A 25,586-nucleotide genomic window follows, 5' to 3' on the forward strand; every position below is an offset into this window, starting at 1 on the left:
GCGGTCACAAAGATTTCTCTCGTGTGTGGATGTCCTCTACCTGACTCAAGAAGTCTATGGGCCAACGAGAGGCAAAGCGCTGCTCGACCTGGTACTGGCTACGGGGGACGACCTAATCGGCGACCTAGTGATCGATGGGAAGCTGGGTGACAGTGACCACGATCTGATCACCTTCACCATCCACCATAAAGCTGGCAGGTCAGTCAGCAACACAGAAGTCCTTGACTTCAGAAAAGCCAACTTTGACGAGCTCAAGAGGCTTGGCGGTCAGGCCCTAAAGGACCATGACCCCAGGGAGATGGGAGTTCAGGAAGAGTGGTTGCTTCTCAAGGAAGCGATCCTCAATGCACAAGCCAAATCTATTCCAACACGGAGGAAAGGCAGCAAGAAGGCACAGCAGCCCCCCTGGCTCTCCAGGGACCTAGCGGACCTCCTGTGGCTAAAAAGGAAAGCCTACAAAGGATGGAGGACGGGATTCACCTCCAAGGAGGATTATTCTGCACTGGGAGCAAACCAGGAAAGCCAAGGCTGCAACTGAACTCCAACTAGCTTCAGGCATCAAGGACAACAAAAAGTCCTTTTTCAGATATGTGGGGAGCCGGAGGAAAAGCAAGGGCAACGTTGGACCCCTGCTAAACCAGATGGGGCAACTGACGCCCAGGAAAAAGCCAACCTATTAAATAGGTACTTTGCGTCAGTCTTTCAACAGTCACACGGGATGCCCATGCCTGCTATGGGACAGGGAGATCCGGGTGATGGGGATCCCCTACCCTCCATAAATGCTGACCTCGTGAAGGGAATACCTTGAGAAGCTGGATACCTTCAAGTCAGCCGGCCCTGACAATCTGCACCCCAGGGTACTCAAGGAGCTGGCGAGCATCATAGCCCAGCCCCTGGCACGGGTCTTCGAGAGCTCCTGGTGCTCTGGTGTAGTGCCCGAAGACTGGCAGAAGGCCAATGTGGTGCCGATCTTCAAGAAAGGGAGAAGAGTGGATCCGGCTAACTACAGGCCCATTAGCCTGACTTCTATCCTGGGGAAGATCTTAGAAAAGTTTATTAAGGAGGCCATCCTTGAGGGACTGGCCCAGGCTAACATCCTAAGGGATAGCCAGCACGGGTTTGTTGCGGGTAGGTCTTGTTTGACCAATCTCATTTCCTTCTATGACCAGGTGACCTATCACCTGGACGAGGGAGAAGAGAGTGATGTCATATATCTTGGCTTCAAAAAAGCTTTTGATCTGGTATCCCATGATCACCTCTTGGCCAAACTGGCCAGTTGTGGCCTTGGCTCCACCACGATCCGCTGGCTGGGAAACTGGCTCCGTGGTCGGACCCAGAGGGTTGTGACTGATGGCAGTCACACATCATGGTGCCCTGTGACCAGTGGGGTCCCTCAAGGCTCTGTCCTTGGACCCATCCTGTTCAACATCTTCATTAATGCCGTGGACGTTGGAGTCAGGAGCGGACTGGCCAAGTTCGCCGACGACACCAAACTTTGGGGCAAAGGATCCACGCCAGAAGATAGGCAGGCGATTGAGGCTGACCTGGACAGGCTCAGCAAATGGGCAGATGAGAACCTGATGATGTTTAACGCTGAAAAATGCCAGGTTCTCCACCTTGGGAGGAAAAACCTGCAGCATCCTTATAGGCTCGGCAGTGCTACGTTGGATAGCACTACAGAAGAAAGAGACTTGGGGGTCATCATTGACCACAAGATGAACATGAGCCTGCAATGCGATGCTGCGGCTAGTAAAGCGACCAAAACGCTGGCTTGCATCCATAGATGCTTCTTGAGCAAATCCCGGGACGTCATTCTCCCCTTGTACTCGGCCTTGGTGAGGCCGCAGCTGGAGTACTGCGTCCAGTTTTGGGCTCCACAATTCAAAAAGGATGTGGAGAAGCTTGAGAGAGTCCGGAGGAGAGCCACGCGCATGATCAGAGGTCAGGAAAACAGATCTTACGATGACAGGCTGAGAGCCATGGGACTCTTTAGCCTGGAAAAGCGTAGGCTCAGGGGTGATCTGGCGGCCACCTATAAGTTTATCAGGGGTGACCACCAGGATCCGGGGGAACGTCTGTTCACCAGAGCGCCCCAAGGGATGACGAGGTCGAACGGTCACAAACTCCTGCAAGACCGTTTCAGGCTGGACATAAGGAAGAATTTCTTTACTGTCCGAGCCCCCAAGGTCTGGAACGGTCTGCCAGTGGAGGTGGTTCAAGCACCTACATTGAACACCTTCAAGAGTAAATTGGATGCTTATCTTGCTGGGATCCTATGACCCCAGCTGAGTTCCTGCCCTTTGGGCAGGGGGCTGGACTCGATCTCCCGAGGTCCCTTCCAGCCCTGATGTCTATGAAATCTATGAAATGCATGAAGATGTTGCAGTGCAGGAGCCAACATTGTTCTCCTCCTGGTGATTTTTAATTTTTTCGGTTTTGTTGATACTTGTGCAACGTATCACCAACTGTGAAAATTAATATTGTACTACTAAGGCAAAGTATCTGGAGCAGGGAAGGCTTTTAATCTAGCAATGGCTGTATGCAAAAGCGTGTAGAGCTGCCATCCTCTTTACAATGCTCACTGTTAGCCATAGGATGCAGTCTCTCAGACTGATGCAGTGGTTACAGGTTTTGAATTGTCTGGTGTTTAAGACTTACCTGGAATGGTAGGGATCCTCCAAAGTTGGGTTTTTTTGGTCAAAATCTACTAGGAACAAGATGAATTGATGGATCACTTATCCCCCTCATTCACTGAGTGAGCCTCTGGGATGGGAACAAGCAGCTGAATAAGAGTCTGTTAATAATCAACATTAAGAGCAGATAGTTCCCCATGATTTAAAAAAATTGCATGAAATTATACATACAATTTTATTTTAAATTGTGATTAATTTAAATGCAAGAAAATTAAGTGAGGATTAAGAGCTCCTGAAAATGTTATATGTATCCAGAAGCAGGGGCAAGCATGTCTTTAGATGGATGCTTTTGTTCGATTTCTTGGGAATTAGTGATGCTGGGAAAATTATGTTAAGGATGTTTGTCATGTGTTTTTGTTCCTGTCTTTTGGGTTTATATGAATCAACTTAGTCCTGTATTAACAACATGTGAATGTCATTTATGCAGTACAAAATTGGATTTCAAGGACTGTTTGGTACCTCCACCTTTTCTCACTTCATACAAAAAGTATAAAATGAACTCTCTTTTTGCCACAGGCTGACATTTGGTCTTTGGGAATCACTGCTATTGAACTAGCCAAAGGAGAGCCCCCCAACTCTGATATGCACCCGATGAGAGTTCTGTTTCTCATTCCCAAAAACAATCCTCCGACTCTATTAGGAGAATTCAGCAAGCCTTTCAAAGAATTTATCGATGCATGTCTGAATAAGGACCCAACATTTGTGAGTACATTTATCACTTCATGCTGACTACATTGTATTGTCCTGCTGAACAGTTTAGCATGAGATTTTTCATGCTGCTTTAGTGCAAGTCAAAGTACCACATCACTGACTTTCCTCCCGCCTCTTCCTTTCCAAAAGTGTGGGAGTATGCAGTAGTAATGGGCTGAAGGGACAGCTTTCTAAAGCACTGGAAGAGTTAGTCATACAGATAAGAATAGAAGTATGTTGAACAAGACCAACACAACTGGGTTCTGGGTTACAAAGCACATTATCAGAGAGGTTTCTTCAGTCAGCACTGTGTTTTTTATCTTGTATGGAAGACTAATATATTTCATGTATTGTCTCAGTTGTAATGGCTCCTTGGAAGCTCTTGTTAGCATGTAAATGTTCAATTCTGGGTTTAGCAGATGAGCTTTCATGGTGGGTAATTATTTGACATCACAATGACCTTTATGTATGGTAAATTTAAATATCCAAGTGTCTCTTACAGCGCCCTACAGCAAAAGAACTCCTGAAGCACAAATTCATTCTGAAAAATGCCAAGAAGACTTCATACCTGACGGAACTGATTGATAGATTTAAGAGGTGGAAGGCTGAAGGGCACAGTAGTGATGAAACAGATTCTGATGGTTCTGATTCGTAAGTGCATTTTAGTAGTTTAGTAACTTTTAGAAAAGCTGTACTAATGTGCTAGTGTGCCCCTTGCTCTTGTTCTTCACTGCCACAGCTCTGTAGGGACTGCATTTAGCTGCAGCCCTGCAGGGGGTGATTTTTCTTGAAATAGAGCCTATAAATACAACTTGTACAATCTGTCTTGCTTCTTTAGAAACTAAATTCAAACCCCACTCCAATGATCAGTATTTCATGGTCTCGGTCTAGCCCCTAGCGGACACTTTCTTTGCTACCAAAATGCCAACAGTTTGGTACAGAAGTAGTGAAGGGCAAGAACGAGGCGTGTGAAGAAGCTTGCACAGCTGCCAGCAGTGTCCAGGGAAGATGAAGTCTGCAAGTCATATTTTTGGCACATCAGGTCTCTCTCTGTTTGCACAGCCTAATAAATGGGGATCGTGTTTTAGAATGAGCTCTTCCTTCTCCACAGAGCTGGCTTTAAGTTGTAACTTGGCCTCTCATGTCCTAGCAACAAAATCTGGTAAACTTCACTTAACATGCCATAAACATGCCCTTTTTTACTTTTTTAGCTCAAGTTACACTAGCTGCGCAGTTTAGTTAGCAAATTGTCCTTGATGGTTCACATCATGCGTGTTGATGATCACTGTTACTGTAACTTTCTTTAGGGAGTCGAGCAACAAAGAAAATCATTCTCATCCTGAGTGGAGTTTTACTACAGTTCGAAAGAAGCCAGATGCAAAGAAACTGCAGAATGGGACAGTATGTAGCCTCTGAAATAATTCTTTACTAATACCTTTTTGAAGCAATGTGATTAACAATTTTAACTAAAAATGAAGTCAGGTGGGCTTTGATTTCAGTACTTGAATTTGAATCTCTTATGAAAAAGATACATTTTTCTCCACAACACTTAAGCATGGTGCCCTGGGTCTCTGGCAGTTCCAGTCATAGAGAAAAATGCTGTGTTTTAGTAATATAACATAGCATCTTAATTATGAAAGGTTACCTAAAATTCCACAGGTATAGAAATAAAATGAAGTGAATATAAAATGGCGTCGCTCAGACATAAACATCTATTCCCATGCCATGTAAAATGTGTGATGTATATTTTGTGATTTGTTTTGCAAGGGGTCTGCCAAAATGAGGAAGGAAACACACACGTGTACTTCATATTTAATATGTATGTTTTTGCTAATCTTTAGGATCAAGACGTTGTGAAAACCCTGAGTTGTTTATCTTTGATAATCACCCCTGTGTTTGCTGAGGTAAGACTTAATTCAGCCAGCTTTTAAATTTTCACACAAACACTTGATACTTCTTAACCTGAAGTTGTGTTGATCTGCCACACAGCTTAAACAGCAGGACACAAATAATGCTAGCCGAAGGAAAGCAATTGAAGAACTTGAGAAAAGCATCAATATGGCAGAAGCTGCATGTCCAGGGATCACAGATAAGATGGTGAAGAAACTTATGGAGAAATTTCAGAAGTAAGTTCCAGATTTATTTTAAAAGTGCACATCCAAATATTATATGCTTAAAAAGAGGCTTCAACATTAAGCTCTCAAAAGTGAGGGAACAGGGGATTGACACCTCCCCATATGATGTTACTTCTGTCACAAAGCATACAGGCAAGGGTATGTGGCCTAGTATGCTGTTTGCTCCATAAGCCCGTTCCTTTTCCTGAGTAGATGAAATCTTCTGATCCATGGGGTACACCCAGGTAGAATGGGTTGAACCTTTTGTGTTGTGCACTACCTGAACACTGGTTATAGCAACCCAGGCAGGGGTGTTCCTTCCCCAGTCAGCCTGCCTTAGCAGTTTTGGGCAGCTTCCAGGTGTTCCCAGAGGAGGCAGAAGCGGTTTGGGTCTAGTCTTAGGATGTTTGTGCTCCCTTGTTTGAGCCAGCTGCAGTCATTCTTAAGTGGGGAGGTATATAAGGCAGAAAAGTGCTCTGTCAGGATCTTGCATCTCTTGTAAATCATACATACTGTTATGGGGTAAAAAGGGGGCCCTTCTTTATGCTAGCAGTTTTTCCCCATCACATTTTGAAAGGCTGCTCTAAATACCAGAGGAGTTAGAGCAACTGAAATAAAGTTGCAGGAATTCTTAATAGGAAGTGTTAGGAAAAGCTGGTTACAATCTCTGTTGCCAAACTTCTTAAAGAAAAGAGAGAAAAATATCTGTAAGTAACAGTACTAGGCCACCAGGGCAGTAGGTGTTCAAAAATAAATGAAATGCCAGAAAGTTCAGTATAAAGCATTGTATAAGCATTGATGTTAGTAACTGTATGCAGGTACTCCTCACTTAACATTGTCCTGGTTAACGTTTTACTCTTACTCCTTTAAAGTCGCGCAGTGTTTGGTTATAGTGTTGTTTGGCTGCTACCTGCTAGTAGGTAGCTATTGTGACGTAATTGGATTCGCTTAACGTTGTTCTGCTTAGTCGCATTTTTCAAGAATGTAACTACAACGCTAAGCGAGGAGTAGCTGTAGCAGATAAAGATGCTGTGCCATTCTTCCTAAAAGCATGTAAAAGTGGCATTTGTTAGAAATGATTTTGCATGTCTGACTAAGTACACACGCTCATCACATTCCAGCCTAAGGTGGAATAGTAGAAGTTACTTTTGTCCCTATAGCCAGTTGAATGAGATCTGTCAGGTGAAGGTTTTGTGAGATGCAGTGCATGAAGTGTCCAGTCATGCTGATTCATTGCCTTTTATTTACCAAATTCTGAATCTGCCATCTAAGTGCTTTGTATTTCTCTATATACACATACTTTGGTAGAGATCAATGCCCCAACTTATGCTCCATATCCCCCAGGGACGGTAAAAAAAATAAATGGATGCCCCCTTGAATTAATTCCTCTTCAGAAAGCTCTTACTTACAAGTCTCGTGTTACTGAAACAGAAATATACTGGTAAAATCAATATTCATTTTTGTTTACTTGGCAATTTTAATGTGACCATTTATTTAGTTTCTTACTGAAAAGGAGTTGTTTTTTTTTTTTATTTATAAGTAATGTAAGCAGCTTAGATTGGCTTTTTTGACAGAAGATGTCAGGCACTTTGAAAAAGCAATTGTGTAATCACTATACATGCTGAAGTCCAGTGTCATTCACATGCTGCATACCAAAATGTTAACACAATTCCTACTTGCACGGTTTCATTTATAGGTTGTCTGTGAATGACTCCTAAGAGACTTCCCATCAAATGACTGCTGTTTCATATGGACCCAGTGAAACCCACCAAAACTACTTCAAGCTTGGCAGTGCTTAGCTCTTGACTCCTTGTGCCTTTTGGATCTTTGCAACATATTGATGATGATCAAGGATATGGAAGAACCTACTCAACTATTTTGTGATGGTGTACATGGTTTTATATTTTCAGGAAATTATTTTGTAAAGAACAACTTTTAATATTGTAGTTTCACCTGTTTAATCTGATAAATGTTGAGGTGCAGTTTTGCTGTTAGATATAACCATTACTTTAGTTGATAGGAAGTGCAAGTACAATATGTTTTTATGCTATTTTTGTTACTGTACACAGATGGAAACATACAGGTCTTTTGTATTCATATGTTAAACTTTTGTAAGTCACTAACAAGCTTCAGAACTAGCTTTTTCACAAGAGTATTCAAAACATAACGTAGCGGCTAGGCTGTTGCTGTAGCTCCTGCTTCAACCACCGTAGTTTTATCATGCCCTGAAAATGAAGCCTGCGACAGTATCTTCTTTACTTCTGAATTGGTACAGTATTTTAGGCAGCTCTATGATTATATATAATTTGAGAGCAATATGTCAATAGTTTGCGGGTGATATGTAGCAACAGGTATATCCTGATGTACAGTATATGTATTACCTTTTAGAACAGGTTTTGAAGTAGTAATTAAATCTTATTCATCATGGTAGGAAATTTTAAAGCAATACAGTTGAGGGGGTGGGGGCTTTTGGCAATAATGGACAAAAACTGAAGTCCAAATTACTTTCAAGTTGTTTTCCTTTGAGTACAACGCATCATATGGCTGGGTGGGAGAGAGCCGGTGGGGAGCTGAGCATCACATGATAAATACCTCACAAGCAGGTATAAGTATAACACCAGCGTTTTGTGTGGTGGTATTGTTTTCCTGTAATATATTTATACACTTTGGTTCTTAAAGTACATTAAAGACAGTACGTTGGCATAATTTGTTTATAATTTGTTTTCTGAAAGTGTATTTTAAATATGTATTTACAAGTTAATATGCAAATAACTGAGTTATAGATATTCTTTCACAAAGGTAGTACTGTCCAATACGGAATGATTTTTTTCATAAATAGTAGGTAAGACTATAAAATTGCTTTCAACTCCTATATTTATGGTACTGCTAGATGTGGTAATAGCCTCCTCTTTTTTTTTTTCCTTTTCAACCCAGTATGTATATTATGCTGAAGTTTTGAACTGGGATTGTTTTTCAGTACTTAGCTGTGGAACTGTGGGGTATAAATTTATTTTTGATAAAGGCTGGATGTGTTTATTTTGTTTTTGCACAAAAGTCATTTTAAAGAATCTGAAATATATCTGCCAAATATTGAAAAAGTAATGGTGTGCAAGTGCAAGCAAGTACTGCATTTTTGAGTCAAAAGTTGCCATTACATCCTTTTGTATAAAAGGACACTTGTAAGAGATGGTGGTTAGATATGCCAAGGACAATTATTTTCAATGGTGCCTACACTGTAAAAATTACTTTTAACTCCTTGTTTTAATTTTAAAGAAATGTTTCTGTTGAAAACGTTCATCTGCTCTATAACTGAAACTCAATTAGAATTTATATCTGAGAAAAAGTCTGGAAATAGTTTTTGAAAACAATAATGTTATGGATTAAATAAATATTTTTATAAATGTAAAAGCAGCAAAAGTTGTAAATACAGTTGATCTGAAGCTTTACAAAATAACTGCATCACAGAAACAAATTGTAGTGCTCCTATAGCTTATGTAGTTGTTAGTCCTGTAAATCTGTTGATAGATTAAGCTTATTTCATTGGGTTTTTGGAGGGAGGGGTTAAATGGTTTAAAAATAAATATTTAAGTTCTGTAAACTTTCATGAAACTGCTTTGTTGTGCATTTTATTTTGGATTTAAGTAATGTGCATAAATATTGACCTACCTTTTTCCAACTTAGTTTGCTACTTAAACAAAACTTCTCCTTCTACGGGGATGCACATATAGTTTCGGGAAGTGTTTCTTGTCTGCTGTCCTTGTCCAAAGGACGCCTGCCGGCCTTATCCAGCGTGGAACGCAAGCTATGTGGAGCAGCTCCAGGGTTCAGTTGATCTCCTGCCGAAAGAGCAGTCTCTTAGTCCTCCAGCATGCAGTCATACAGCACTGGTGATAATTGTAGCCATGTCAGTGTGTCCCAGCGGTGTTGTGAACTCCTAGTTCAGATTCACGATAAAGAAAGCACCGTGCCACAGTCGACTCTTACCTTGTGCAATCTCATTGCCAAAAGCCTCGCTTCAAACGCCAACAGGTTTCTTTCTCAGAATTAAAATCCTTGTGTCTTGAATTCCATGACACTTCCTCTCAATGAAGTGCTTTTTTTATGGGGCCAATGGAAAAACGACACAAATGACTTGAATTTTGTAACTGGGGGCTACATCTTCTTGAAGCATGGGGCTTTAATCTATGCAACTGCGAGCGAATCCTTTGGGTGGCCAAAGCAGGGAGTGCACAGTTGGGGAAACAGAAATCTATTCCTGCCTCAGCCTGCCCCGTATTTGCTGTGTGACCTGAACCAAGTCACTTGAACTCCTGTGCCTCCTTTTTCCTTGGGAAATGGGTATGATGCTTACCTACCTCACGGGGATGTTGTGGGGCTAGATGTATTCTTGTTTATAAAAACCTTGTTACTATCTAGTGCTGTCCTAAAGAACACAGCTGTACTGTATCGCAGGTGGGATTTGCTCTGCTGAAGCACTATGCGTCATATAAGAATCTATTTTACTTCTTACTATGAATGGATGCCCTCATTACAGTTTTGTGAATCATTGTTCCCCCTGCCGTGTATTAGGTATTGACCAACCATAACTTAATCAGCAGTATTAAGTAGCTGACCGAAGAATATATCACAGTATTCATGCAGGGACCATCTTCTAGCTTCTCTCCCAGCTGTGCATTGAGGAAAATTGACATTTTTAGTCATTTAGGAAAATAATATGAAATGCGGGTTAGAAACGTATGTGTTTTGTTCCTGGGTATCAGACTCCTCTGTCATTGTAATCGCTGTTCCTGAAATCTCTTAATTCTACTTGTCTCCAATTTTTTCCTCCAACAAGGTTCTGTACAGTGTACACGTACTAAGAGTAAAAAAACTGTTCTTACGTTCAAGTGAATGCTTAGTGAATAGAAAGTACATAGATTCTTGATGTGTTTGCACAAAGTTTAGCCATTGTTAAAGGCCTGGCTTTATCACGCTGTTACATGATTTAACACTGGAATAAAATTGTTTTCCTCTTTGCAAAGCTGCTCTTAGTATGTATGTTGGCTTGCCAATTTCATAAACGAGGTTTAATTTTAAAATACGGAAGCATAATAGGTGCACTCTAGATCATTTGAATTGATGACTGAACCGCCAAACACCCTTAAACCTTACTGCAGCATTGTGTAAAAGTTGTATCTTGTGACTTCCCCATGTAGGCATCTGAACTAAAGGTCTGTTGGGTCTTTTGCTGCTAATCTTGGAATTTTAAATACTTCTGTTAAGCAGGGGGTATATTTGGTAACCTCAGTTAAACCAAGCTGTTTCCCTCTGAAGCAGCCCGTCTCCATGCATCCTACTTTATTTTGCGCAGGCCCATTGATAACAAAATAGGTCAGTGTGTCCTTGTTCCCCCTCGCTCAGTGTTGGTTCTGCGGATAGCAGCTGTCGAGGCCACCAGCCCTTCTCTCGCGTTTAAGTGCTGGGCATCCTGCCTGGATTACAGATGGGAGGCCAGATTATCCTGGCTCCTGAGGGATGGAGGGGATCAGAAGCCTGCAGACTGTGCCCAGTTGGCAGGGCAGGAGTGGGGATCAATCCTGTGCTCCTAGGGGGGGAGAGCAGGATCAATTGAAACACATTCTAGGTGGGTTTCCAGCCTCTTTTTTTTCCTTGTTGTAGTGTTGGGGGATAAGGCCTCATCACCTTCCCATTCCTGGTGCCTTTTCTCATGCACTTGGAGTGGTCCACGGTGTTGTAAACCACTGCTCCTTCATCCTATGCACTCCTTGGTGCTACAGCAAGCAGTGGGGAGGCTAACAGGCAGTGGGACCCAGGTCGCAAGTAGTCATGGCATTCCCCAATTTTGGAAATGAGAAACCCTCCCCATTGCACCTCTTTAAGTATGATCTCTCACCTTTCTGCCTCTGCCTCTGCCCCTTTGTGCTGCCAGGTCCTATTCTGTCTGCTAGGGAAAGAGATGTGGCTGCAGCGCTTGCTGCCGGTTTCCCTGGGTGTGCCTTGTGCCCGAGACGCACCCACCCTTGGCAGAACAATGAGCAGGAAGCTGCAACGCCCGGGCATTTGCCATGCTGGTTCCAGCAAGACTGGTTTGACTCTGCTGTCGCTGGAAAGTGAAAACCAAAAAAGCAGAGAAGAGGGTGGCCTTTCTGTGATGCATTTATTGTCCATCTTCTCGAGCAGTAGCACGAAGAACAGAGTGCCACAAATACACCCAGGGAAGGTGGTACCCTGTTAGCCAGGTCGTCTCTCTGAATTGAGTGCACTCCCAGCAAACCGTAGGAGGATGGCCTGGCTCTCCTCCCCTAGACCGAAGTGGCCCCTGTTGCTTACTGTTACGGTCGAGTCCAACAGCCTTCCGTGTGTGTACAGATGTACAGAACCCAGCAGCTTGAGGTCCCTCTTGGTTTGGTTCTGCAGCTCCTTCCCCCTCCCCCAAAAGGTGTCATTTGGTTTTGGGGACAATATTTGTACAATGACTTAAGAAAAGGGCTCTTCCCTCCACCTGTGCCTGCTGAGTGTTGGCACTGCTCAAATGCTTGAGAACTTGCATTTTTATGTCAGCTGTTTGCATACATGGTGCTTCCTCTTCTCTCTTGACCTGCGGCAGCACACCTCATCTGATCCAGGAAAAACAGGGAAGGAAGGATGGGCGCGCAGCTGGTTACAGCCACCTTTCCTCCTCCTGTAAGTTGCACGACTTTATGGAGCAAAGAGCCTCTCTGGTACCAAAACGCCTTGAAAGAAATCTCCCTTGGAGGGTAGTACTGCTTGTGCGCTGGTGTCTGAGACACAAGCCTTGCTGTCTTCTGAAGCTGGAGCTGGGCTGCAGGTCCTGAGCTGAAGTGCTTGACCACAGGACTTGCAAGCAGCAGTCTCTAAAATGCACCTATTGGAAGTGGTCCCCAGTGGGTGTTCACTTCCCCATGCCCTCAGATAGACACCTGGAGGGTGGGAGGTAATGCAGAGCCATGGGCTTGGGTTTCTGTGCAGCTGCCCCTGCCTGCTTATGATGCTGGGAATACCCCAAACCTCCCAGGACAGCTGTGATGCAGCAGAGGGCTCTTCCCCCCCATCCTCCCCCACACTGTGCTTGAGGCCCTCAGCTCCCTTGCAGGCCGTCTTCCTTCAGAGGGGGCTTGACCCTGCATCTCCCCAGCGTCCTGGCAAAGTGCAGAAGCAGAGCCCTTTCTGCTCCTCTGCACAGCCCCGAGGGTCACCAGGAACCTGAGACCAAGCCCGAGTGCATGTGGCTCGTGGCAGTGGCTGCTGCCTTAGAAGCAAAGGGGTCTGGATAAAGCCGTGCTGAGGAGCAGGAGGTGCAGAGTAGGGTACAGGACTGAAGGTGGGGTGGGGTGGGAGTGCTGCTGTTCTCCTCCTCCCAGCAAGCCCAGGGGCAGGAGGATCCTGTTAGGTGGAAGGCAGAGGGCTGGGGCCAAGGGAGCTAGAATTTAGCTCCTCTTGGAACTGGAGCCAGCAGCGCGATGCCAAGCTGGGAATTGCTCGAGGACCAGGCAGCGGGCAGGTTTGCGAGGGATGCAGGGTAGTCCTAGGGCTTTAACCCGGACACTTGTGCAGCCCCACACACCTCTGCCTTTCTTGGGACGAGCTCTTTCTCAACACATTCACGTCCGAACACAAACTTTTGCCAGGCTCATCAATGCCATCATCTCTCAGCTCCTGGAGCCGAAGGAAACTATCACACCTGCGCCTCTCGATGCTTTCCACCACGACCAGCAGCAGGAAGGGCACGGGGGTCTCCACCATGCAGGCCGGTGGCCGGGGCACGAGGGGGAGAACATGCCAGCTGGGACACGAGGAGTGGGTGCGCTGCGTGGCCCTCAGTACCACATCCGCTACAGCTACTTGCACTTGCACAACACCAACAACCCACCAGCCCCTGCCCTGTGCTCCGCCTGCCCCTTAGGTGTAATAACTGGACGTGCCAGGTGCCGTCCTGCTCTCGGCACCGCCCGTGGCCGCGGCCACCTCCTCGTCCTCCTCGTCCAGCTGGAGACTGCCCGAGGACAGTCGCACACGGGCCAGGGGCGAGCGCATCGCCCGCCCGTACAGCACCCCGTAGTCGGTGGCCAGCAGGTCAGGGTCGGAGTCGCTGGACTCGGTGCCACTGCCCACGTACCGCTCCGGGGGGGGTGGCGGGGCCAGCACATACCGCAGCACCGTGCCCTTGCGGCTGGTGAGCGCGGGGCAGGGGCCTAGCGGCCGAAACTCTGAGCCGTAGGGGAAGCGGAGGGTTTTCATGTCCGACTGGCTCCACGACCGCTTGGGCGGCTGCTCCTGGACGCCGTAGTCAGCGCCGCCCAGGGCACCGCTCTCCTCCTCCTCGGGGCTAATGCTGCTGCCACCCAGTTGGGCCGGAGGCTCCAGCATAGGCTCCCACATCCTGGCCAGGCTCGGGCTTCGCTTGGAGGGCCTTGCGGACGTCTTCGTGGCCTCTTCGGTGGCAGCCAGCGTGGGGCTGAATTGCGGCAGCGCCGGCGGCCTGTCCACGTAGAAGAAAACCTGTGGGGCCGTGGGCTCCGGGGCCACGTAGGGCACGTCGGTGTAGGTTAGCGGGCGGGCGGCTGCCTCGCGCATGTTGCCCACGGACGTGCTCTTGCTGTGGCTGGGCTGGAAGGAGGTGAGGGGGCCCCTCGGGCCCAAGGCCTCGGCAAGCTCCCAGTCGCGCTCGCGCTCCAGCTCGGCGTAGACCCAGGGGAAGGCCGCGCTGCTGCAGGAGTGGGGCAGCCGCGCAGGGTCGGCCTCGGGCCGGGAGCGCTCCAGCTCGGCCGTGAAGGTCACCTCCACCGCCGAGTTGCGGCGCCGGCTGTCCAGCGTGGGCGCCGAGGCGTGTGCCCCGTTGGCCGCCCGGTAGCCGCCCCGGCTGCTGCCATAGGCCAGGTGCAGGTCCTCCACCTGGGGAGACAGGCAGGTACGTGTCCTCAGGCACTGAGCCCCCACCTCCTATCAGCCAAAGGTGTGTGTGTGTGTGTGTGTGTGTGTGTGTGTGTGTGTGTGTGCGTGTGCGTGTGTGTGTGTGTGTGTGTGTGTGCGCGCGCGCGCGCGTGCATGCATGTGCATGAGAGAGCTGTCTGGGAGACAGAGCTCTGTATGTACGTGTGCTCATGTATGTGTGTGTGCATCTGCTTGGGTGTGTGCATGTGCGTGAGAGAGCTCTCATATTCGTGTGTGTGTGTGTGTGTGTGTGTGTGTGTGTGTGTTCACACGCATGCACAAAAGAGAGCGCCACGTGCATGTGAAGGCTTGGTGGGTGCAGGTGCGGCGGGGGAGGAGCCTCCTTTCCCTCTGACAAAGCAAGGAGTGGGTGCATCTGTGTCACCAAGGATGCTGTTCCCTGTAGGCACCCGGGGCGGGGAGGGGGTGTGAGGCCAGACAGCAGAGAGGTGAGGGCTACTGCACTGCACAGCATCACCCCTGGCTGCTCTGGGTCCAATCCTGCTGCCCCTGAGAGCAGCTTGGGGGCTGCCCTGCATTACACGTGTCAGTCATCTCCATTGCGAGGCTGGAGGGGAAGCATCCAGGACTGGCTGGCAGCAAGGGGCTGTGATGGCACAGGCTGGACTCAGTGCCCCCCCCAGGCACCCACGTTCACACGGGCTGTGCAGAGCAGGCTGGGGTGGCATCCTACCTGCTTGGAGACATCGGTGAGGAGGTCTGGCGAAGAGCGGCACTGCCTCTCACTGTAGCGGGCGGCGCAGTGCTTCCTGCAGAGCCGAGAGGCACGCGTCAGGCACACGGGCACCCCACCACTCCTGCCCTGCTGCCCTGACCACCCCCCCGGTACCTCTCAAAGGGCAGGCTCCGTAGCTTCCCTTTGCTCCCGTTCTCCAGCAGCTGCCGCTGGGTTCGCCCGCTGCCAGAGAACGCATGCGTGAGCAAACCCTGCAGGCCTTGGCACAGCAATAACCTCAGGTCACAGGCTGCTGGCCAGGGCAGGAGCCGACGGAGGTAGCGCTTGGCCGTTGCAGGGGCAGTGGGGGAGAGCCACACCAGTGCATGCCCCATTTTGGATGCCCTGCTCCACCCAAGCTTTAAAAACAGCTGCCTGGCAAAGCCAGTGGTCTTTCAAGTCCAGCAGCACAGAGGGAGTCGCCTTCAGGGCTCATTATCATCTCCCTGATTCCTGCTAAGCTCTTCATCTGCGGGCATTAATGACACCCCTCTCTTCTTTGTAATGGTCTTGATGTACCCCGCAGCCAGCTGGCCTTTGTTCTGCCCTTCCGCTGTCTGCTGGCTCCTCCTGGTCATATAGCTCCTATTTCACAGCCCTGCAGGCTGTTTTTAACCCGTGCCAATGACATCCCAGTGGTTTTTGCTGCAATCCTAACTGGAAACCTGCCACCCTAGGGCTTTGGCGTGTTAGTAAAGCTCTTAGTTTCTTCTTACTCAGAGGGAAAAAAAATGTGTGTTGTGTTACATAGGGTACTGCACCTCACCAGCTGCACCTCCCCCCTCCCCTGCAAAATCCTAGGTCTACTCCTGGAGATGGGCTATGCCCCCATGGGAAGACCAAGGTGGGTCTCACTGGCTTCCTCCCACAGGTGTGCGCCCCTCGCGCGTTGTCTGCCCTCAAGGGTGCCCCAGAGCTCGCGGGACCCAGCCGCGGCAGTCACCTGTAGCGGAAGCTGGAGCCCTTGCTGCAGAGCAGCGCCTTGGGCTTGGACTTGGGCTCCTCAGAGAGCCGGAAGAAGGCATGGTACTCGACGCACGTCTTCCAGAAGGCCTTGCAGGCGTCCCGGCTGGCCATGCTGAACTCCAGCGTGTCCTTGCACAGCGCCTGCGGGCAACATGCGTGTGACACATGGGGCAGCGCATGGCAAGTGGCTGGAAACCACTGAGTGGCATCTGCCCCGATGTGTCCAGCCCGGCCCTGGCTGGCATCAGGGGGTAGCCAGGGCTGCATGGCATGGCAGGCTGGGCTCATCCAAGCTCCCACACCTCAGAGCATCCTGAGGCAGGGAGAGGAGACCTCACCCCGCAGCTGAGGACCCCGGTGGCATCATGGCATGACCGCTGTGGCAGAGCTCATGGAGGCCCAGCCCTGCAGTGCCCTGCTACTCACGGACACGTTGGCGTGCAGCTTGATGAGGAAGTGCTTCCGCTTGAAGCTCAGCTTCCGGATTTTGGCCCAGTTGAAGGTGTTGATCTTGGTGTTGCCCTGCAATGGCAGAGCCCCAGTTACCAGGGCTCACAGGGCCCCAGCACCCTCCCAGCAGGCTCTGAATACCCCTGCTGGCATCAGGCTGGTTCCCAGCTGGGTATCTGCACACCTCCAGTGCCTGTGAGGTAGGCAGGCGGGACAGGGACAAGCAGGGGGCAAATGCTGGGTCTGCTGAGTGCTCAGGACCTGACCCAAGGACCACTTCACTGATGCAAAGATGACTCCCCATGCTCCATTAACTGCAGTGGGCTCTGCCCCAAGCCCCTGGGTGCAGGATCAGACCTTGGTAGTGTCAGGATGCTCTCGTCCCAGCCCGCTGGGCAAGCGATTTAATGCTCAGATCCCACCTGCTGCATGCATGCCTTTACTTAAGACCAGTGCCATGGGCTGGCTCAGCCGCCGGGGGCCCAGTCTCCTGTGTCACAGCGCGGCAGAACTGTGCACAAAACTGGTGTCGCCACATGTGGAAACCCACACCAGGCCTGTGCACTTCCACGCTTGGCTGGCACCGAGTCATTTGTACGCCAATAAGGAGCATGTGCCTTCACTTAGGCTCTGGCTGAGCGGTGCTAATTAGTAACAGGGCGCCAATAATGATGGTCTGTCATTGGGTGCAAGACACCTCACAGTCCCAGGGCTGAGCCACGCAGCGACCGCAGGAGCCTGTAGTTATGCTGCAAATACATCCTGATTATAGTGTGCCCAAGCTGCCTGGGCACGAGGTAGCTATTTTTGCTGGAAGATTACACAGTGCGCGCGAGCGGAGCAGCCCTGCGACACGCAGGCCTGACAGAGCGACACCGGCGTTTACAAGGTACAAACAAAGCTCCCAAAGTGGAGACAACCCACAGCCGCAGGCCACTGTGACCGGCGAGGCAGAGGCTGGCATGTCAGGCCAGCACGCGTGTGGGTGGCATGTAGGGCAGCGGCAGCAGGCCAGCAGCAAGCAGACGTGTGAGCAGGGAGCCTGGCAGTCAGCGCCAGTGCCGCCAAGCGGTAGAACCAGACCTCGCTCGGCCTGGAAGGGGCTCCAGGGTAGGGTGGGATGCAGGACACACGTGGCTGCCAAGGCTTGGGGGCATGTTAGGGGGAGTGGGAGGGTGCTGTCCTTACCCGCAGCACCAGGACCCCCATGTGGGTGACAGCCAGGTTGATCTGTGTCCCTTCCCCATCACTGGCCGGGTGAGGTCGGATCCCGTAGGAGTCCAGCTTCCGGGCTATGTCCAGCAGCTGGATGTCGGACTCGGCCGGCGTCTTCCCCCTGCGGGAGGCAGAGGTGGGTGATAAGGATGGTACATGTTAATTGTCAGAACACACACACACAAGCAAGGGAGTATACACCTACACACATCTGCACTCACATATGCATATACACACATTCGTACATATACATGTGCGTGTGCATAGACAGACATGCATGAATGCACACACGTGCATATACATACACACATACTTGCATGCACGTACATGTACGTGCATAGCTTTATTGTGTGTGTACACATACATGCACACTTGTGCAGACATATGTGTGTGTGTATAAAATATTCATAGCTTGTCAGGGGCTAGAAGGGACCTCAGAGTTTCATGGGTCCGGCCCCCTGCACCGAGCAGGAAAGACAACTGGGGTCAGGTGACCCTGAGCAAGGTGACTGGCTAGTCTCCTCTTCAAGTTTTCCAGGGTGAGCTTATATGTGTGTGTGTGTGTGTGTGTGTGTAGGGCGAGAGAGAGAGAGAGAGAGAGAGAGAGAGAGACACACACACAAACACACACACACACACACACACACACATATAGATAGATAGCTAGAGCTATCTATAGATATACCTGTACATATACACATACACACATATACACACACACACACTGTGTGTGTGTGTGTAGTGTATACACTCTCTCTCTATGTGTGTGTGTTTATGTATATATGTGTATATGTATATCTATCTATATAGCTGTGTGTGTGTGTGTGTGTGTGTGTGTGTGTGTGTGTGTGTGTGTGTGTGTGTGTGTCTCCTGCTCTCTCTCTTTCTTTAGAGATATCTATCTATCTATCTCACCCCGGAAATCTTCAAGAGGAGACTAGACAGTCACTTTACTCTGGTCACCTGACCCCAGGTGTCTTTCCTGCCTGGTGCAGGGGCTGGACACACACACACACACACACACACACACACACACACACACACACACACACACACACACACACACACACACACACACACACACACACACCCCCCCCCCCGCCCGGGTCCTCTTTCAGTAGCTGTGCATGCTCTGCAAAACCGTCTTCATGCCCAGCTGGTCCTTATGGGCCCCCCCCCCCCACTTGCCCCCTCAGCCCCCCCGCCCCGCGCGCGCACAGGCTGTCGCGGCGGCGGGCCGGGGGCTCACGCGTGTCGCCGGTGATAGTGCATGATCTTGTTCTCCAGACTGGCCTGGTTGGGCCAGTACTTGTGGGTCTCCAGGTGCTGCCGGTCCGCCTCCTCGTGGAAGTCGCCCAGCTCCGCTGCAGCCCGAGATGGAGAGCGCCGGTTAGGGCGCTAAATGACAGGGCCGCTTTGGGGCGGCAGTCCCGCGGGTGCCCCGAGCTCAGCGCCCCTCGCGGCCGGCGCAGCCCAGCAGCTTACCCCAGCGCACGGCCGTACAGGTGCTCCACTTCCACCACCTCCACTACTGAGTAATTTGGGGGAAATGTGCCGTGTGTCCTCCCCTGTCCCCTGGTTTGGCGCTAATAGGGTGGAGTGGGCGAAGGCACCTAGAGCAATAGGCCTCAGTACGCCCCCCCCCCCCCGTTTGGCTCTCCAGCAAGCTCCTGGCCACTGCTGCAGTCTTTCAGCCGAACCCACGGTCGGGGCGGGGGTGCCACGCCGCACTTCCCGGTGGCGCGTGGCCCGGGCCGGCCGTGCTTACACTGCAGCAGGTGCGACACCAGCAAGGCCGCGCTGTTCTCGCTGCAGGGGAGCCGCCCCACGGCCAGGTCCTTCTTGAGCTGGAGGGTGAACAGGTATCTGGAAGGCGGGAGAGCGTGGTTTCCTGAGCCCACGAGTCAGCTGGCTCCTGCCCAGGCTGCCGGCATGCCTCGAAGCAAGGGCTGGAGGGAATGGGGCCCAGGCCCTGCCAGGCCCTGCTACCGCCGCGGGGGTTGTTCAGCGTGGCCACAGTCCGCCCTGAGGCTGGCTACGCCGGGGCCAACCCCGTGAGGCCGCGGGCAGAGTCGGGATGACCGTGGCACACGGGGATTGCCACGGTGCTGTGCAAGGAGCCCGGCTATGGGGCGGGCGGTGTAGGGGGCATGCCTCCTCGCCCCTGCTGGGAGCAAAGCCGGAGCTAACAGCCGTGCCCGAGAGATGCCACGAAGTGGAAGCCACTGCAGTGGTGCAAGGGCGTTTGTGGAGCCCTTTGTGCCGGGCATCACCACCTGGGAGGCTGCCCCAAATCAGACCCCAGCCCTGCCACAGGGGCTCAGGGCAGCCCCACGGCGCAGGCTAGAGACAGCTCCAAGAGTGGGAGCAAAGCCGTCAGTGGAGCCAACGTCCTGGCTGTTCGTCCCTTGACGGTCAGGTCCCTGCCTGCCTCCCATCCGGCTGCTTGCGCCGGTGTCCCGGGCAGAAACGGGACACCGGACCCCTCCACCCCACTCCCAGGATGGCAGAGAAAGCACATCCCTTGGGTGTTTCATCAGCCAAAAGGCTAACAGCAAGGTCAGCGTGCCCCTCTGTAGGCTTCAGAGTTAACACGGCTCTGGGCTCAAAAGAGCACAGCGCAAGCCTCTCAGGGCTTTGAGTTCAAGCTGTCTGCAGCCACCAGGCTGAAAACAGCTTGGGTTTTACCCCAGGCAAGGGCCACACACGTCATCGTTTTCTAACGGCACACGACGTGCGCCGGAGGGGAGCCGTGCAGCCAGTACACTTCGGCTCTGCATGTGCACTGGCCTCCAGCAAATTAAAGCCAATGGACTGGGCAGAGCACTGGTTTGTTGCTTTATAAAGCAGTAGAAAGACAATTTTGCAAAGCCCAAAGCTGTGCTCCTGGGAGGAGAGGGTGGCTGGGGGGGGTGGGTCTCTTTAGGCTGAAAACATGGCATTATTTCCTCTAACAAAGCATGCATGCACCAGCTGCTTGCAGCCTATAAAGACTGGAAGCTATGTAAAAATACCCCCAAAAAACCCAGTGACCGGGAATAAGACTGTACCTTGTCAGCTCTTCTCGCAGGTGTCCGGGGTCCACTGGGAAAAATTTCACCATAAATTTGAAAAGAATCTCCTTAGGATCTTAAAACACAACATCCTCATAAGTTTGCTTTCCAGCGCCTGGGGAGCACAGTCACACATCTCCGCACGCGCGCCGCAAGCCGGGGCCGGGGCCCGCGGGCCAGCCGCCGTGCTCGCCAGGCCAGTGGCCCGGCGGAGCGGGGGCTCGGCTGGGCTGGAGCCCGGCGCTCAGCACCGGGCTGGCCCACGTGCAGGGGGTTTAAAGGGAACGGCAGGACGAAGCGAGACGCCCAAGCCAGCTTGGCTCTCGCCCCGAGACACTTACTTTTCACTTGCTTCGCTATGGGTTTGAGCAGCTCCAGCCACACCTGCAACGACAGCGCGGGAGAAGGGGGTGACCACACGTCACGGAGCAGCGGGTGCTGGCAGGGCCGCGGGGGAGAGCCCGCTCTCCATGGCCCCATCGTCATCGGGGCGGCCTGCAGCCGGGGTGCGGGGCTAGGGTGGGGACACCGGGGCTGTATTCGTGGCTCTGCCTCCTTCACCCGTCGGCCGGGGACTTCGGGGCCGCGCCTGTCTCGCTGGGGGGGTCAGGGATTAGCACGCGTGCTGCCCTGATTCCCTTAAGCCAAGCCCGTAGCAAAGGTCGCCTGACGGTTTCCATGCTAAGCCCCTGGTTTTGGGCGCGTATCGCCTCGCTAAACTCGAGCCACTTCAGGCCCTGGGCAGGGACCAGAGCAGCATGGGCGACTGTCCTTAACGGGAGCAGCTGCGCCGGAGGAACAGCCCCAGCGGTATCGGTAACTCCAGCGCTCCCAAACCTGGAAGCACTCGAGGGTTAGGAATGAGCTGGTTAACCTTGACGTTGCCTAGGGGGATGTTGCAGTCGCTGGCTTTTGGCTTTAATCAAAGCACATCACTCACATTATTCCCAGCCTGGCCTTGAAACTCCAGTCCGAAGTACTCCTTCTCGGCGAGGTTGAGGTGGCCACAACTCAGGCTGAACAAGCCTTTTCCACAAGACTTTTGCTAACGAACACAAAAAAAGAAAGAGGATGAGCAGCAGCGAGTCAGGCCACGACAGCCTCCGGAGAGAGACCCGAGCCGTACGGAGCGGCTGCGACGCGTGGGCTCCCGGTGCCTGCAGGGGCCAGTGCCCCACGCGCGTCGGTTCCAGACAAAGGATTTGTAGGAAAATTCAGCGCCCAGGTTTAATTTTGGTGAAAATAAATGAAACCGCTGTGTTCCCGGGCTATGGCTGGGTGTGCCTTCAGTGCATGGCCGTCCCTGCTCCTTGTCCCGGGGCTCTGCTGCGACCACCAGCCACAGCCAGCCTCTTACTAACCGGCCTCGAGAAGACACACCTGGTGCCCAAGTCGGGCCTTGCTTGTGCCAGCGAGACCCGAGAATAACTCTGGTAGAGCCAGGGGAATTGCACCAACGATGTAAAACTAGCTCTTGTGCGAGCAGCTGCATGCACAGCACACACCCACTAACACAGGCACGGTTTCCTCCTTCTGGTTGTGCACACTTTGGCTGTGACGTGTGACGGTGACAGCCCCTGTTTTGGGTGTCCTCCAGGAGGCACCTTGCAGAGGCCTGTTTCTCTGGGGCGCTGCGAGTATCTATCGCTGTGTGTGGCTGGGCACCGGGGACCTGGGCAGCAGCTCAAAGTCAGTTCTCAATAAGTGGATGCTCTACATTTCCAATTTTGTCACCTCCTGCCACACAAAGCCTGGGACGGCTTATCTACCAAGGCACCCCAAAGGCGCCCCCGCCACCCTCACTCCAGCGCGGCTCGTGGGTACCAGACGAATCCTCCCCGAAGCATTTCCGAGTTCCTGACGAGTGCCCAAGCAACCGCTTTTGGAGCAAAGACACGTGTCCCCTTTGTCACCAAAACTGGGCAAAGCCTTATTTTAACTACCACAAGTTATTTAGTTAAAATAACTACCTTAGTTTACCTAAATACTCTGCCTCAGCCTTGCGCACAGAGGCAAAGTCTTGCGCGCAGCATTGCTGCCTCCGCCGTGCGCGCAGAGGCGAGCAAGACATGCCGCGTGCCGTCGGATCAGCTCTTGGGCTGACGCGCTCCTGAGCAAAAAGTAAACTAGCCATTTTTGCTCCACAGCTCCCAGAAATGTGGTATGTTAAAAAAAAAAACCAAACCAAACCAACAGGAAAGCTTTGTTTCAGTGCCTCTTCAAAAGAAGAACGTAGCTGTTTTCGGAGACAGATTTGTTCAGACAATGCCGGGGTGTTTCCTGAAGACGATTGCTCCGCGCGCAGCATTAGCATATGGAAACATCATGTGCGCTGGGGGTTGCCATGGCAAAGGCATTTAATTAAACAGCAGGCCTGCGGGCGGGCGGGCCGTGGGCTGCGGCGGGAGGAAGCCTCCCGCCTCCCGCCTCGCGTGGCACAAAACCCACCGGGGCTGGGGGCGTCCTAAGGGGTTTGGGCCCTGGAGTCCCCTCCCCCATGTGTCCAAGCGAGACCACGGCCTGGTGCCACACGGGCCTGCGAGGTGGGCTAGAAGAGCCCCGAGCTGCCCGGGCCGGCCCCCCGCCCGAGGGCCGCGAGCTGGGGCCGGAGCACCGTGCCCCCCAGCAGCGACGGGGCGGGCGGCTCTGGGAGCAGGGGTTACACCCATGGGCTGGGGGGCACCGGGACCAGGCCGAGGAGCCAGGGCAGCGGTGGGCGCACAACCCGGCCCCAGAGGCCGAGGGGACCGGGCTGACTGAGTCGGGCAAAGAGAAGCGAGGGGGATTGAACAGCAGCCGTCACCTCCCTGCCGGGGGCTGCACAGAGGCTGGAGCTGGGCTGGTCTCAGTGGGGGCAGATGCAGGACAAGGAGCAATGGGCTCAGGCTGCAGCAAGGGACACTGAGGTTGGAGATTAGGAAAAACTTGCTCCCTAGGAGGGTGGCAAAGTGGAGCAGGTTGCCCAGAGAGGCGGTGCAGTCTCCATCCTTGGAGGTGTTGACGCCCCGGGTAGACAAAGCCGCGGCTGGGAGGATGCAGTCGGGGCTGGTCCTGCGACTCCTGAGCTCCCTCTGAACCCTCATTTTCTACCATTTGATGATGCCCAGCCCGTGCTGCCCTTGCTACCACGTCTCCCCTTTTCTTTTTAGCACAGCTTCAAGCTCTCGCCTGTACCGCGTAAGAGCGAAGCCGCGCGGAGTCTCTTCCGGCCCCGCGTCTCCCGACATCGATGGAAAGGGGCCGCAAGACGAGCCCCCTGCTGCGGCACTAACCTACCCCCTGCGACCCGGCTAGGAAAGGCCAAAACCGAAAGCCGAAGCAACCCCCCCGCCCCGGCGTGCCGCAGCCCGCCCGCCCGAGCCCGCGGCGGTGCGGCCACGGCAGACCCGGCAGGGTTTGCCCTGGGCGGGGGCCCGCACCGACCCAGCCTGGCCCCTCCTGCCTCTGCAGCCGAGAGTCGGGGCTTCTGCGCCAGCATTTTGACGCCTGATTGCTTTCCAGAGGGCAGGGGCGACCGGAGTGGGGGCAGGCGCGCCGACCCCGGGCCGCCCTGCGTGAGCCCAGACGAGGCACGGGCCCACGGGCGGCCAGGCCCCTTCTCTTTGGCCTCCTTTCCATTTCGTCCTCCCATTGTGTTCGAGTCCTGCGCATTCAAAAGAGCTTTCCAGAGCCAGCCGGGGTCTGGGAAGGGTCGAGTCCGACTTGCTTGAAAGATCCGTCCAAACCTTCGCCTAAAGCCATCTTTTTGTTACTCGCTACTTCCCCCACTCATTCATCGTGGCCAAACAGCCGCAAATGCACCGAATGCCTGGAAGGGGTTTCCAGCGCCGCTCCGCGAGGAGAGAAAAGGAAGTGGCTAGTAGCGGCTTTAATGGAAGCTATTTGCTGTAATAACATGTTGTGCGAGGCTGCAGTGCTGGCGATGGCCCGTGCGTGCAGGGGCAGGGAGCGCGGGGAAGGGCGCAGCAGCACCCGAGCTGCCCTCGCCACCCCAGCCGGCTAACCGTGCACGCCAGCATCTGGTAAAAGCACCGCGTTTGCAAGTTCAAGTATTCCCTGAACATGCGGGCCCAAATAAACCCCTCTTCGTGCTGTCCCACGGGCAGCATCCCAGCGCGACCCGTGCGTACCGCAAACCTGCAACGGCAAAGCGGCTCCCCGGGAGCCCTGAGGCGCGGCACAGGATCCCTGTTATAACAGCGGGAGAAAACAGACCCTAGGAAACGCAGCACACCTCAAATAAAATAACTTCACCTACAATCACAAGCACACAGTCGCTGGCTAGGGGTAAGAGGAGACCAAAATAGAGCGAGGTTAGCCGTATCCGAATGCAGCTTTCCTGTGCAAGTCTGCAGCAGAGTCTCAACTACACGTTTAAAAAGGGATGTCTCTGAAATACATCCAGTAATACCACATCCCATTCAGCTGCCTTACCAAGCCGTCATGATGTAGACCTCAGGGTTTTCAGGCTAAGATATTCAAGGTTAATATTCGTGATCTGTGAGTAGTTAAATGACTGCATGCTCCTGGGAAGCATCATCCTGAAAAGCAGCATCCTTTTCTTGCTGTTTTCTGGAGCATGGGAATCTCGCTGGAAAACAGTTTGTGTTTCTCAGCCGGGGAACACACAAACGCAGATGTTTGCCGCCCCGGGTAGTTTGGCTGCCCGTCCAGGTTTTTATTCTGGACGCAGGCATTTCTCCCTCCTGAAGGCTTA

The 25,586-nt window shown here is 52.1% G+C and overlaps 2 protein-coding genes across 2 annotated transcripts in view; one reads left to right on the forward strand and one right to left on the reverse strand.

Moving 5' to 3' along the window:
* STK26 (serine/threonine kinase 26) overlaps window positions 1-10,517 on the forward strand; it is a 52,145-nt gene extending 41,628 nt beyond the window's left edge. The window contains exons 6-11 of the mRNA XM_090060041.1: window positions 3,210-3,395; window positions 3,886-4,034; window positions 4,691-4,784; window positions 5,225-5,287; window positions 5,373-5,509; window positions 7,194-10,517. Of these exons, the coding sequence (XP_089916167.1) occupies window positions 3,210-3,395; window positions 3,886-4,034; window positions 4,691-4,784; window positions 5,225-5,287; window positions 5,373-5,509; window positions 7,194-7,215 (651 nt within the window). The 3' untranslated portion in view covers window positions 7,216-10,517. The remainder of the gene's footprint in view (window positions 1-3,209; window positions 3,396-3,885; window positions 4,035-4,690; window positions 4,785-5,224; window positions 5,288-5,372; window positions 5,510-7,193) is intronic.
* Window positions 10,518-12,633: 2,116 nt separating this feature from the next.
* On the reverse strand, window positions 12,634-23,183 carry FRMD7 (FERM domain containing 7). Its single transcript, XM_090060310.1, has 12 exons — window positions 23,064-23,183; window positions 21,810-21,914; window positions 21,211-21,253; window positions 20,867-20,900; window positions 19,585-19,682; window positions 19,066-19,180; window positions 17,790-17,937; window positions 16,578-16,673; window positions 16,129-16,292; window positions 15,300-15,368; window positions 15,144-15,219; window positions 12,634-14,410 (listed from the first exon to the last, which is right to left on the reverse strand). The coding sequence occupies exons 1-12, from the start codon at window positions 23,181-23,183 to the stop codon at window positions 13,418-13,420; spliced, it is 2,061 nt and encodes a 686-aa protein (XP_089916436.1). The 3' UTR covers window positions 12,634-13,417.
* Window positions 23,184-25,586: the final 2,403 nt, after the last annotated feature.

This window comes from Crocodylus siamensis, chromosome 8 (genome assembly GCF_052110815.1).
Source record: "Crocodylus siamensis isolate JL-2025a chromosome 8, ASM5211081v1, whole genome shotgun sequence".
NCBI lineage: Eukaryota > Metazoa > Chordata > Crocodylia > Crocodylidae > Crocodylus > Crocodylus siamensis.